Below are 14,855 nucleotides of genomic sequence, written 5' to 3'. Positions count from 1 at the left end.
CTCTTGAGACCGACTATGATATACAGCTCCAATTTTGGGTGCAACCTCTTAACGTGTAATCTTTTGTGGTTTCTGTGCTATACCCGTGTTGATATAGTTGATTTCTCTTGTTATGATTTGATGTTCTTGCTCGTGAAAGAGCACACGCAGCCTTTTCAAGCAGTCGTCGAGATTAAGATCGAGCTGTGCCGACACGCGGAGACGACGTCAACCTTGCTATCGAGGTTTAAACTTATCGCGTGAGGTCCATGAGCTAATTTTCCAGAATGTTGTCTTTCTCCATGCTAAATTGTTAGCTCCTCCCTCTCTTCGACAAGGAATTTGAATTCTCGTAGTGAATTTCCTTTTAATGCCGTTGAAGATCTCGTGAACTGAGTAGGGTTAGCCTATGATTTCTCAGCTGAGCCGCTTGTTTCCTTTCTGGTGAATCTTACCTCTGGTTCGATCTTTTGAGATCTTTCCACCTTTGCTGTAGCGCATTTATTAAAAGTGAAGCTCATGAGAACATGCCGTGTCACATTTCACCCAAAAATGCAATGTTTTGTTATGTTTGTGGCTTTTTCATGACAATGGAGCACATCTTCCTCCCCGAATTGAAAACACATGGAGAATATATACATTATTGTTATTTTGAGATTAAATATGTTCCAGGCATGTTCTTGCCAGGTTTCATGAGATTCACCCAGGTTTACTAAACTTTCTAGATATTGCTCACGATTATGTGCCACCTCAAATTGAGAGGAACATTAACATCGGGAGGATATGATGCGCTAAGAATTCAATTTATATTTATAAGGGAGGGGGGGATATTGCCGTCTCATCTATAGAGGCGTACGAACGTGACCTAAGAACAGTTAAACGGCAAGGCTTTTATACAGAGGTGAAGGTTTCTGCTTATTTTTCCCCTAGCTTTCCATACAATTTACACGCTCCTGTCACCGTTATCATTGGGTTTTCTTTGGTTTTTGTTAGGCGCTAGCAAAACGAGCACGCTCTTTCGCAGTGCTAATCGCTTCTACGACTGGCAAGCCTTTAGCCAGCGTTTGGCAGGTGTGTTGAGAGATTTTTTTTTTGGCTTTCACAGAGTGCCCAAAGCTGTATGACAGTAAGCATTCTCCAGTGATGCTGCTTCTATTTGAATCTTTGGATTGTATGGGAAAGTGCTATCTTGTATTTAATATTTAGCACTTGCTTGGGTGCTTTTTTCCCCCACCTCTAATGATCAGTGATATCACTGAGCGAATTACTTCAGGCGTGGATATTTTTTGTTTGTTTTACAAATTATTGTCAACCATCCACAGATAGCAACTTATGGGAAACGACTCAGTAAGGCTCATTTACAGTTTTGTGCATGAGGTTATTTTTCCTCAAGTAAGAAATTGCAGAATAATGTGATTTTCTTTGAGAATGGGTCTGTTCCCAATGGATGATATTCATTTCTCTGCCTGGATTGTGTCTGTTTTGAACAGACCTGTTGAATTCATTTAAATGAAATGCAAATTAACTCATTTTGAACCTTATAACACTGTTATGGCTGTCTTTATTTTTTTGGTTGTTTTTGTTTGTTTTATTCCTAACTTTTTGGGAAATGTAATGGCTTTTTTATGATTACTTCCAAGTTGTCTTGTAAAATCTCTTAAATTAAGGTACAGGCTCAATTTCAACAAGGAAAGGTTTTATATATAAATATATATTATACTCCATTAAGGAATGTTTAGAACCATCTTACTCCAATGTGGATGTAGCCATTATTACGCCATTTTATGACTTTGTAAAAGAATTCACTGTGTGAAAATTGGTTTGCATTTTTGTATACTACAATCTGCTTTTTGTTTGTTTAAAAGGAGAGGGAGGTGAAACTGGATATTAGAGGACAAGATTTAAAAAAAATAATTTAACAGAACCTGTGATATTGAGAAGAAAATGTAACTTGTGTACAACGATTCTAAATGCAAGGGATGGAATAAACAATATTGGTAACACTGCTATAAAGATGTGTGTTGGCTGTGCTTTTTTTATTTGATTTTTTATTATTTTTTTATAAAGATTCCTTTCAGTCCCAACACTGCGGCTTCAGAGAAACTCAAACACAGATCAAAGTAGCTTTCCTTGTTCACAATGACCTCACTGTGTGCCATGTAATTACAAATTGTACAGAACTTGCACTAGGAAGTTTATGGGTTAAGGTAATGCACCTTAAAGGGTTAGTTTACCCTTTAGTTTAAGGGTTAGTTTCTCTCCCTCCATAAACAGTCTATGCTACTGACAACACTGAAAAATGTCCATAAAGAGATCAAAAACAAATCTATATTTATTGAGCAGTTTAGTCCAAATAGTCAAGCGTGCTCGCCGTGCTGTGTAACATGAGAATGAACCTCGTTCAAGTGAACATGTTTGAGCCTCTATTTACCACAACTAATGTGTGCGTTGATGAATGTTTATATGTGAATAAAAGCATAAATTCAATTTGTCCATCATATAAAGTGATAGTGTCTCTTCAGAAAATTTGGACTAAGCCGCTCAATTCACATGGGTTATATTTACGATCTCTGAACTTTTTGAAGCGTGGTAGTTACATAGAATGTCAGTGGAGGGACAGAAAGCTCTCAGATTGAATGAAAATTATCTTAATTTGTGTTATGAAGATAAACAAAAGTCTTATGGGTTTGGAACAACATGAGGGTAAGTAAATAATGATCTATTTAAAGGTTAAAACTAACCTTTTATTAATTATGATTGATTTTATAATTAAAAAATATACAATCTTTTGTTTTTTTTTAATATTTTGTTGCAGTCAGATGCAGTTTTTCCTGTGGTCCCAAATTTACAGTAGAATTATACATAAACTTTTGGTAAAGTAGTGTTTCTCATTGAACCAACAATTTGACATTTAAGCTTAATGGCAAACAATAGGGGAAAGCAGAATATGTATCTGCCATAACATGCCATAATCATAATACAGAATGAGGATGCATATGAGTATATGTCAATATCAACTTATCTTGCTTGTGTTCACCTATAGTTTTACATCAGACTAAAAATGTTCTCATGTCTAGTGTTTGAGGATATGAAGTATACTAACTAGCTGTTATGTACACTAAATAATGAGGTTGTAGTTTTCTGTTGTTGTAGTTTCAGAGTAATACATCATGTATGCGTTGAAGAGTTGTACATTTATTTAGCCACAGGTAATGACTGCTAATATGTCAAAAAATATTTGAGGCAAAAATTCTGTACCATGTGCAGAATACTACATACTGTTACTATAAATATATAGACATTGCACAAATAATAGTCCCTCAACATGACTAAAATACCACATTTGTGTTGTCATTTAAAAAGGCACATGTGGACAGAGCAGCTTTCAAATCCCTGATTGCCTTGAATGCATCACTTTGATAAATGACCTTTCCTTTCACAGAGAGATCAGGGCCTGCCAGTATCCTAAAACAATCCTCTTGGATTTCGATTGCTAGGTTATCCTTTCCAGATTGGATGAGTGAGATGAATCAGCTTCTGATTGGTGTGTAATCCACTAATTTGGTCCATGTCCGCTGCTGTTAGTGTGAATCCAAAAACCTGTAAAATAATGATGAAGCTAATATGAATATCAGGTAAATAAAAAAACTCAAATCCTGTAATAACTTTACCTAAAGACCGAAACTGTCAAAAATCAACCTTTGTCAGGGCTCCAGACTAACATTTGAGAGCAGTGGCGCCAAGCGCCAGATTTGGTAGTGCTGGAGGAAAAGTTAATTTAATCATAAAAATTTGTTTCGCGTTGTTTTGTTAATAGTGCACTTACTAATAATATTACATCTTTGTTTATCAAAAATGTAACGGTGAAGGACTGAGCTTGAAATTATATGCAAATACAATTCACTTTCATTAACAACAGTAATGTGCAAAAACCTGATTTTTATAGGGAAAATTTAAATATTTTACTCTTATTAAATGTACCAGTGTTCCTCCTAGTATCACACTGAACGGACAGAGTTTCAGTGATGATAAAAGGTGCACTCTACTTTGTTTTCTCTGTAATTCAGTCATAATTCAAAGAACAGTTTTTTTTTTTTTTTCATGAGACTGCGACTTCCTACTTTTTTCCATATATTAAAGGATTAGTTCACTAAAAAATGAAAATTACCCTCACCCCTTATGATTTACTCATCTTCAAGCCATCCTAGGTGTATATGACATTCTTCTTTCAGACTAATAAAAGCGGGGTTATATTAAAAGGGTGAATTGAGAAATCAACTTTCCCTGGAGATTTTGATATATAAAAGATCATGGTAATATAAGAATATTCTGCTGAAAACATTGTTAGTCAAAGAAAAGCTTTTATAGACATCAGGCCCAGAAAAACGATCATGTGCCACATCTTGACGCCATCGACTGACGAAACACCGCCTCTACAGAATAAGCACGTCTAATTCAGTAGCCCCGCCCACCGACTCATGGAGCCGTTCGGATCTCGCTAGCCAGCAGCAATAAACATGCCGAAGAAGATAACTTGTTCTTCCACAATATCTTGCTTTCTTCGAATCCTAATATTAGGAATGTGTGATACTACTTCATTTATTTTTAATGAAGTTCCAGCTCACGTGGGGAAGACGCAATTGCTTCATTTCTGTGTAATCGTTTGTAAACAAGTCTTAGGACACGCTGGATTTGCAGACACAGTGCTGTGACTTCTATATTGGATCTGACCATCGGCAGGCTGGTGAATATCAAATAATGAAATAATATTCCTTTCTTGATCTGGGCGTGCGCACGTGTGCTTTCTTGATCGGGGCGTGTGCGGTTCACGCTCATATCCACCATTCGGGCGGGCCAAGTAATAAAAAAATAATATTTCAATCAATCGTGGGTGGTTAAGAAATAAATAATTGTGTTTGTTTGATTAAGATGTTTACGAGCCCCGTGGTCAAGAGAATCATTCCGGTTGCCGCTTTCAAAACAATTTCTCCCTCAACTGAACTGAAAGGGGATCTCATTAAATATGCAAATCTTATCCAATCCTAGCTGTGGGTGTTTACTTCCAAGTCTCCAGTGCGTCACGCCCATCAAAACCCAGGGTTTTGGAGAGAGAGCCTCAAAACCAGTGTAGAAAATAGCCTATTACTTATTAGTTATGTGTTTGTAAAAACGTAAAAGCCACACCAACATCATTAGTTGATCTCAGACAACAGTATATATATATATATATATATATATATATATATATATATATATATATATATATATATATATATATATATATATATATATATATATATATATATAAAGCTAGTTCATGACACCTTTAATACAACTCTAATTTTATTCGTCTGGAAGATGAATGTCATATACACCTATGGCTGAGGGTGAATAAATCATGGGGCAATTCTCAGTTTTGGGTGCTCTAACCATTTAAAGGGTTAGTTCACCCTAAAATGAACATTTTCATTAATTACTCACCCTCATGTTGTTCGACACCTGTAAGACTTCCGTTCATCTTCGGAACACAAATGAAGATATTTTTGTTACTTTGATTTTTGTTATTTTGATATTTTCGTCGTTACAAAGTCCATCTCACTACAGTGACTCTACAATAATTTTATGAAGCAACGGGAATAGTTTTTGTGCACAAAAAAACACCTAAAGAACGACTTACATAGTGATGACCGATTTCAAAACACCGCTTCTTAAAGCTTCAAACCATTATGAATCAGTCTATCGAATCAGTGGTTCGGATCGCCAAAGTCACGTGATTTCAGCAGGTTGGCGGTTTGACACACCATCCAAATCATGAATCAATACACTGATTCATTAAGCTCTGATGCTTCAGGAAGAAGTGTTTCGAAATTGGCCAACGCTAAATAAGAGTTTATGTAGGTTTTTTTGTACTCAAAAACTATTCTTGTCACTTCATATAATGTTTGTAGAACCACTGTAGTGAGACATCTTTAGTACCTTTATGGGTCTTTTGAGAGGAAATTACATTGTTGCCAATGGAGGCCTTTCTGAGCCTTCGGATTTCAAGAAAAATATCTTCATTTGTTTTCCAAAGATGATCGGAGGTCTTATGGACTCTGGAACCGCATGAGGGTGAGGAATTAAATGACAAAATTTTCATTTTTGGGTGAACTTACACTTAAAGGAGTGGAAATGGCAAATAAGTCAATAAGTGCTCCTCTGCTGCCAACTACTGGTTATAGTGATAATTTCATGTCTTTAAATAAAAGTGCCTGTTTGCCACAAAGTGGCCAACACATTTAAACTTTTAGTTTGACAAATCATCACATTAAAAATAACATTAACCGAGAATTCTGCGGCGAACACTTCCACTAGATTTCGCTTCAATGTTATTCATTCTGTGGTGAATTCAAACGCTTTTGCAATGGATCTCCCAGCGTTGTGTAGAAGCGATGTCACGTGATCGAGACCGGCCCGTATGTGAGCTCGCATTGCACTGTCTAGTTTTGCTCCAAGCTGATAAACGGTCCATGCAGCGCAGCTCCGTTTTGTTTCCGTTTGATGTTTCTCATATGTAACAGAAATGGCAGCTCTTATCAGTTGGGCACTGTGGTGGTGGCACCAGTGCGACCACTCACAAAACTTTGTCGCACCAACAAGAAAAAAGGTCGAGAATTCAGAGTATTTGGTCGCAGTCTGGAGCCCTTTGTACATAATTACTTAAAGATAATACCATTTTGTTCTCCGTTATTTCTAAATAGAGCCTCACTGTTTTCCAAGCTCACCTGAAAAGGTGGTTTTCTTGGAGATTTTGTCATTCCACATGAGTTGGGTCCCAGCTCACATGTCTCCCATCATGCAACAAACTCAGAGCTGCCATGTCTGAATCATCCAACCTGAACCCAAACACCTGTGCAGCACAACATTATGAGTGCGGTTTAAAAAGGATGATTTCATAGAGAAACTATTGATGATTCCATTGTGGTGCAGTACAAACTGGCAAAAAGTAAAAAAAGAACTGAGAATGTATAATACAAATCTCAGCTTAGTAGAGCTTAGTGTAGCTCTGCCTGTTAATTGGTACAAATAGTTATTAGTGTTATTCATTTTTAGTATTACTTTACCTCTGTGGTTTAGTAAAAAGCATTTTGCAAGGCATTAAATGTATTTTTGCATTTAAATGTCTTATTTCGGCTAATGACTTTAAAGTTTGATTTAATATTGTATAAAATTATAGTGTAATTGTCTGAAAATTGCAACTTTAAGATCCAGATTCAAACTTACTTGACAGTTTTCATGAATCCTGTGTGGTTTGGTGGACTTTGGAATTGTGACAACTCCATTCTGAAAATAAATGTAGAACTACAATTAATGAATAACAAAACGGATGCTTGTGAAATATATTTGTATGACATTCTGGGGAAAAAATATCACAATCAAAAGTTAATTTTATTACATTAAAGGGGGGGTGAAATGCTGTTTCATGCATACTGAGCTTTTTACACTGTTAAAGACTTGGATTCCCATCCTAAACATAGACAAAGTTTCAAAAACTAATGTTGGACGTTTGATGGAGTATTTCTGTGTCAAAAATACTCCTTCCGGTTTCTCACAAGTTTCGGAGAGTTTTTTTTTGAGTATGGCTCGACTTGACGTTAATAGAGCGGAAGGTCCTTGTATGGGCCGTACGGGCTCTTCTCCCGGTAGGGTGCGCACGTGACTAGAGCGAGAGAGGAAATGCACGCCCATAAACACTCGCTCAGGTGCAGATCCAGTCGTCCGTGAACACTTATGTCGCGCCGTGCTCCACTCTATTCCTATGAGTGACATCAATCGACTTCAACGCTTCAGCACAGCATTCCAGGAAGGCAGCGCTGCATTTGAACCGATTTGAACGCAGAAATGACGGGAAGCTTCACAACATCAAAGTGGATTTCCACGGTCAATGCTGTCACAGGACTTCACCAAATCATACCAAAGAAGTGCGTTTTTGACGGAGCGGTCCCAGCGATAAAGGTTCGGTCCTGCTTTGGAAGCAGCCGGTGAGTAAAACTGCTTCAAATGTCTGTGCTGTTGGCTATCGTCGCGTGAGTAAACATCAGTAAACGACACGATCACGTGCTTCATCATTCAAATGCACTAACGGTTAGTCCGTTGTTGTTCTATGTATAACGTTACACTAGTCTGACGTGCAAAACCGTTTTGCTTGCTACTGCTAAGGTTTAGTCGCATACATTAGTCCATAAACCGAAACCATGTCCTCATAAACTGCGAGTAAACACACGCAAATGTTGACAGTCCACTAAATACAGTACATACCACAGAGACGGAAGTCCTGCTGTTGCTGTTTCTCCTGTTCTATTTATTTCAGCCTCAGATTTGATTCTGGATCATATATCTATTAGCTGAGATAAACATGGGTTTCTCCACGCTTGAGGATGTCACCGCTTTGTTCGCGATCGTCATTCTTTAGCTCCGCCCACTCGATACACCTCCAGGCGCTCGTTTTTTTCCGGAAAGACGCGGTACAGCCTATATTTCTTTTATAAATATAATAAAACTAAAGACTTTTCGGAGAAATTAAGGATGCAATACTACTCTATAGGTACTCAAGATTGACATGAGATTGACTGAAACTGAGTGTTTCACCCCCCCTTTAACAGACAGATTTTTCACAAATATTATAACAACAACCCGTAAAAATGGATAACTGAAGTCAGCACTTTATGCTTGCTAGGGGAAAAAAATTCCTCATGGAAATTTTGAATTTTGTGAGTTAATAAAATATTTAAAGGGCTTACGAATTGAGAAATCAACATTCCCTTGAGCTTTTGATATATAAAAGGTCATGGTAATATAAAACTATCCTGTAAGTTTGAGAGCTGAAAACGTCCTTGTTAGTCAAAGAAAAGCTTTTATAGACACTATTTGTATGAATATTTAATGTCTAATTATTTACTTGTGTGGCACGTAGCTGCATAATAATTAGGGTAATTTACATCCAGCCAGTTGTTGTCACAGAATAAACCCCTTCAGGCTGATGCAAGATTACCTGATCACCCCATCAGTTTATTCTGCAATAAGCAGCTGGATGCACATTATATATACGGTTTCATAACAGTGTTACAATCTACATTGTTAGCTGCACTACGCATAACCAGCTTTGAGCTTTTCTTCAAACACAAAATAACATATCTGTCATCTAACTTTCTACAGGTTGGAACAACATGAGGGGGAGTAGATAATGGAAGAATAATCTTTTTGAGTGATCCCTATAAAGTGAAGTTGAGGATCTTTTGAAAAGCAAACTGTACCTGAATACTCCAGCGGATGCATATTTGTGATGCGCTACGGCCGTATTTATGGGCGAGCTCCAAGATTGCTGGGTGAGTGAGGGCTTGACCTTTGGCCAAAGGACAGTAGCCTTCAAAAACAATATCCTCCTTCCGGCAATATTCAACCAGCTCCAGGGGCTGATGGAAGGGATGAAACTCCACCTGCGAGTCAATCAAACAGTAACATGGTTTACCTACAATAAATTATTCAGCTGCAAATTATTCAGCTATTGTGGGGTGTTCCCGGTCTGCAGTGGTCAGTATCTATCAAAAGTAATCTAAGGAAGAAACTGGTGAACCGGTGAGAGGGCCATGGCCAAGCTTCATTGATGTACGTGAGGAGTGAAGGCTGGCCCGTGTGGTCCGATCAAACAGACTACTGTAGCTCAAATTGCTCAAGACGTTAAAGCTGGTCCTAACAGAAAGGTGTCAGAATACACATGCATCGCAGTTTGTTGCGTATGGGGTTGCATAGCCGTAGACCAGTCAGGGTGCCCATGCTGACCCCTGTCAATTGCCGAAAGGGGCAATAGTGAGCACATGAGCATCAGAACTGGACCACAGAGCAATGGAAGAAGGTGGCCTGGTCTGATGAATCACGTTTTCTTTTAGATCACACAGATAGTTGGGTGCTTGTGCGTCGTGTTGATGCACTATGCACCACTATGAAGGCAGGCTGGCGGAGGATGTGTGAAGCTTTGGACAATGTTCTGCTGGGAAACTACAAACAAGCCAGATCCATGAAGGCCCCACCTTGCAACTTACAGGACTCTGCTGCTTACATCTTGGCGTCAGATACCACAGCACACTTTCAGGAGTACAGTGGGGGCAATGCCTCAACAGGTCAGTGCTGTTTTGGCAGCAAAAGCGGGACCAACACAATATTAGGTCATAATGTTATGTGTGTAGTCAGTGTGTATATACACTCACCTAAATTAGGAACACCATACTAATACTGTGTTTGACCCCCTTTCACTTTCAGAACTGCCTTAATTCTACATGGCAATGATTCAGCAAGGTATGAAAAGTATTGCTGAAAGTATTCTTTAGAAATGTTGGCCCGTATTGATAGGATAGCATCTTGCAGTTGATGGAGATTTGTGGGACTTCCAGGGCACGAAGCTCCCGTTCCACCATATCCCAAATATGCTCTATTGGTATAAGCACGACCATTCGAATATACTCCCGGGTTTCTACTGATACAAAGCCATATGCTAATCGCTTAAAGTAACCCTTTAAGATAGAATAAACATTGTTTGGTGTTATCATGGAGAATAAAAAAATTATCATTATATTGTAAACTGCATAATTCTATATACATAAAGCTAAATAAGATTTAACCAACATTTTTATGTTTTTCTTAGTAGTGTACAGTTGTTTTTAAGATGATCATCATCAGATGTTGCAGTTCGAGTTGAATCAAAAGCCATTCATTCAGTCATACCTGGTTAACATGAGGCACAATTCCACCACGATCCTTCAACTCGTTCAAGTGATGGATGAGAAAGTTACTAACTCCAATGGCACGACACAAACCTGCAACAAGGAAGATAGGACATTATCTACTGTCTGAGTTACTGTCATTTCAGCACAGTAGAATGAGCCTCAAAGAGCATGAACCTTCATCATAAAGCTCCTCCAGAGCTCTCCACGTCTCCGCCCGAACCTCGCGACTGGAGAGACCTGGAACCATGCAGTCAGGCCAGTGCATCAGGTACAAGTCTGAAAAGTTGTTTTAAAAGCCGTTTCGAGACGGTCAATGCCTGTTTACAAAGAAATCTAGCGTTTGAGTTTTGATACAACATGTCACTCTTACCTAAATAATCCACCCCCAACCTGGCACACGAGTCCCGGCAGGCCTGTTTGGCATTCAGGTAGCCGTAATCTCCAGGCCATAGTTTGGTGGTGAGCCAGAGCTCCTCTCGTGGTACAGAACTGTCAGCCACAGCTTTCCCCAAAGCCTCTTCACAGCCATAACGCTTGGCTGTGTCTATATGTCTAATGCTGCACTCCTGTAGAGCATAAATCACCGCTTCATGACTGTAGCCTCCATCATGAGATGTCCCTGATGAATGAGAGACGACAATAATTCAAAACTGTTAACTGTGTAAAAGTGTAGTGACAATAATGACATGTTATACTGCTAATATATACACAGATGATTATTACTGGTAAAAAGTAAATGCTGTCAATTTGGTTGTCACTAACAAATAACTACAGCTACCGAAATATTACCAAACAAACACTACGAAAACATTCCCAGGTCAATCCTACAGTTTGATTGATTTTGGACTGAGCAATTTTGGTAAAAAAAAAAAAAAAAAAATGTCTTGTCAGTTGAAGAAAATATCTGTCTATTAAAGCTAAGCAATTCTGGATAAATTGAGAATCACAATTTTTTTGTTTCTAATAAAGATCACAATTTCCCAACGATTCTGAAACAGACAACTAAACAAAACATGTAATTTACTAGCGGTTCTGACACAATGTTAATCGCTGCAGTTTTTGAAAATATATATATATTTATTGAATGAATGATTCTTTGACAAATGTACATTTTTTTAACTTTTAACTTTTTTACCATTGACGAAAATGTATGGCTTTCCGTGTTTACACTGTTATATGGTAGAGGCCATTACACATCTTCTAAAAGAGTACTGAATCTCCTGATCAAAACATATGTGAAGAAGCAGCAGAAACAAGCGATAGCATATTTAGTCATATACATTTGTAGAAAAATGGTATCATCAAACATTAAAGGGCACCTATTATTCCCCTTTTTACAAGATGTAATATAAGTCTCAGGTGTCCTTAGAGTGTGCCTGTGAAGTTTCAGATCAAAATCCCTAACAGATCATTTAATATAACCTTTTGAAAAAGCCGATTTTTGGGTTTGAGAAAAATTTGCTGTTTTGTGTATCTGCTTGAAATGCAAATAAGCTGCTGCTCCACACCACTGAGCGCGGATCCTTCACAGCTTGTGAACACACAAATGAAAACGAAGACGTGATACATCTGCTTGGTTCTCTATCACGCAGTGTTGCCAAGGCCGCAGATTTCCCATGGAAGTGGGCTACTGTAACACTGTTACCGGGGGCTGTTTTTCATGTTTGTGGGTATAAGCGACCCCAATTATGAGGTATTTAGCCCCAGGAATGCGATTTTTTAGCATGGAACCCTGCCAAAAAAACTCCCTGAAACACGATTGGGCTTCTTTTGAGTAACAATTGGACATGTATTCTTGTGAAAACCTGGCAACCCTGCTATCGCGGACACGCTCACATGACATTGTGGTTCTTCATTATCACAAAATCATCTGTATGCGTGATACATTGAGAAAACAAATTTCCCTTGAGCTTTCGATTTATAAAAGGTCATGGTAATATAAGAATATCCTGTAAGTTTCAGAGCTGAAAACTTCATTGTTAGTCAAAGAAAAGCTTTTATAGACAGACACCAGGCCCAGAAAGCGATTGTGTTTATCTTTAAGTCATCTGTTGCGAAACACTGCCTCTACAGAATAATAAGCATGTCGAGAGCAAGTCTTATTTAGTAGCCCCGCCCACCGACTCATGGAGCAGTTTGGATCATGCTAGCCAGTAGCAATAAGCATGCTGAAGAAGATAGCAAGATATTGCGCTATTCCTGGTTGTGGAAGAACACACAGTCGCTGCATAAGCTCCCTTTGGATCAATGTGTGATGCTTATTTTATTGCAAAGTTCCATTATTATTTTATTTAAGTTCCATTTAGTATTTATTATAATATTTATTATTATTTTCAAGTTCTAGCTCACGTGGGGAAGACATGTACACGTGTTCACTTCATTTCACTGCGGAATAGTTTGTAAACAAGTCTCAGGTCGAGCTGGATTTGCAGACATATGGAAATTAAAACACAAGGCTGTGCCTTCTATATTGGATCCGACAGGAATGGTCTGCAGGAGCCATGCCAATAGACAACCCACGTAAAGAAGATAATTCCACAAATAAATAACTACAATTGCAGGTTTCAAACGAGATGCTGACAAGGAGCTATACCTTACGGACTGTAGCTTTAATATTATAATGGAAAAATAGCATCAAAGTAACAGGGTGAACTGGATTTTGAGGGACATAAACTAATTTAATGCTTTTACACGTTAAAAAAATGCACCTAAATGGTATTCTTTGTCAAAAAGTAAATGTGTATACTAAAAATGCTAATTTAGAAATATGTAAGCTTTATTTCAAAGTTAAGCTGAGGAAAAATCATTGGGCTCATGGAAATTTGCCTTTCAAGTGCTTCAAAAAGTATATAAAAAAAAAAAAAAAAAAAAAAAAAAAAAAAATGTATATATGTATATATATATATATATATATATATATATATATATATATATATATATATATATATATATATACACACATACATACATATATATTATTAGTTCAATTCAGTTTGTTTATCCCTAAGGACAAAAGGTATCCATGACCTTAAATCATAATTATCACATATAAGTCATTATTATAAAATGTAGATTAAGAGATTATAAAGTTGAAATGAGATAAAGTCTAAGACGAAAAACTTAATAGCCATTAAGGCCATATGAAACAATAAAATAATAAAGAACCATCATTATGATACAAAAATGCCGAAATTATTACATTAAAAAGTCATAATTATGACAATATGTTTATGTCACAATTTCAACTTTTCATCTCATAAATATGACTTATTATGTAAGCCGAAATTCAGACCTGAACAGGCTTGCGTTCAGTCAGATAAACAAGCAGTGAGTAGAAACATTTTTCTGTCATTCATATGGTTGCATTCGGATGTAATAAATTCAGCTTGTTCTCACCTAAACCCAGTATGGGAATGTTCAGTCCATTCGACAGCGTAACTGCAGGACAGGGTGCTGAGCAGCTGCTGGGAATTGTCACCATATTTTAGACTGCAGATCATGTGCACTCTATGGACACAAAACGATTTGATGTGTAATCAGTGAAGAAACCCCGTCTTAGTACTGCAGTTCACTCACTACCGCTCTCTGCAGGAAAGAACGCGAGCGTTTCTCAATGTTTCTACAAAGTTGCTTTGCGACGACGCACAAAATGGGGACGCACAAACCATGTCTAAACATGTACCAGTCTCAAACGTATCTCTATTCTAAATAAATAAGCACAGTGAACGAAATTCCGTTGAGTAGAAGACTTTAATGAACCAAATGAAAGTGAATCATTTGCTAAACTGGCCGAGTCAGTGGTCGAACCAATAGGGGTCGAAAAGATTCGGCATGTTTGACTCGCTGAAACATTGAACCGAGAAAGGGCGATTTAGGATAGGTTCGTAATTAGCCAAAAACTGATGAGTTATTGTAAATTAAATTAATATTTAGTTTCTAAATGGCTATATGTTTTAAGAGATAGGTTGCACCGCTGGAATACATGAAATTATAATAAACAGTCTTATTAATAAAACCTCGTCGACAAATAGTGGACTAATAAATCCAATATCACTGATTTTGTGGTCAAAAAAAAAAAAAAAAAAAAAAAAGGCAGAATCCACATGGTGACGTAAA

At 37.6% G+C, this 14,855-nt stretch overlaps 1 protein-coding gene across 2 annotated transcripts; it reads right to left on the bottom strand.

Annotated features, from left to right (window-relative positions):
- Nucleotides 1–3,154: 3,154 nt before the first annotated feature.
- On the bottom strand, nt 3,155–14,499 carry zgc:110366 (uncharacterized protein LOC550476 homolog). Of its 2 annotated transcripts, XM_067453160.1 has the most exons (8): nt 14,136–14,495; nt 11,110–11,358; nt 10,914–11,015; nt 10,738–10,829; nt 9,273–9,455; nt 7,243–7,302; nt 6,744–6,868; nt 3,155–3,579 (listed from the first exon to the last, which is right to left on the bottom strand). In XM_067453160.1, the coding sequence occupies exons 1-7, from the start codon at nt 14,218–14,220 to the stop codon at nt 6,773–6,775; spliced, it is 867 nt and encodes a 288-aa protein (XP_067309261.1). In that variant the 5' UTR covers nt 14,221–14,495; the 3' UTR covers nt 3,155–3,579; nt 6,744–6,772. The 2 variants fall into 2 exon arrangements, with proteins under 2 accessions (XP_067309261.1, XP_067309260.1); XM_067453159.1 differs by lacking the exon at nt 6,744–6,868 and having other exon boundaries at nt 14,136–14,499.
- Nucleotides 14,500–14,855: the final 356 nt, after the last annotated feature.

The sequence above is a fragment of the Pseudorasbora parva genome, chromosome 9 (genome assembly GCF_024679245.1).
Source record: "Pseudorasbora parva isolate DD20220531a chromosome 9, ASM2467924v1, whole genome shotgun sequence".
NCBI classification, from domain to species: domain Eukaryota; kingdom Metazoa; phylum Chordata; class Actinopteri; order Cypriniformes; family Gobionidae; genus Pseudorasbora; species Pseudorasbora parva.
This window is presented reverse-complemented; position numbering and strand designations above follow the sequence as displayed.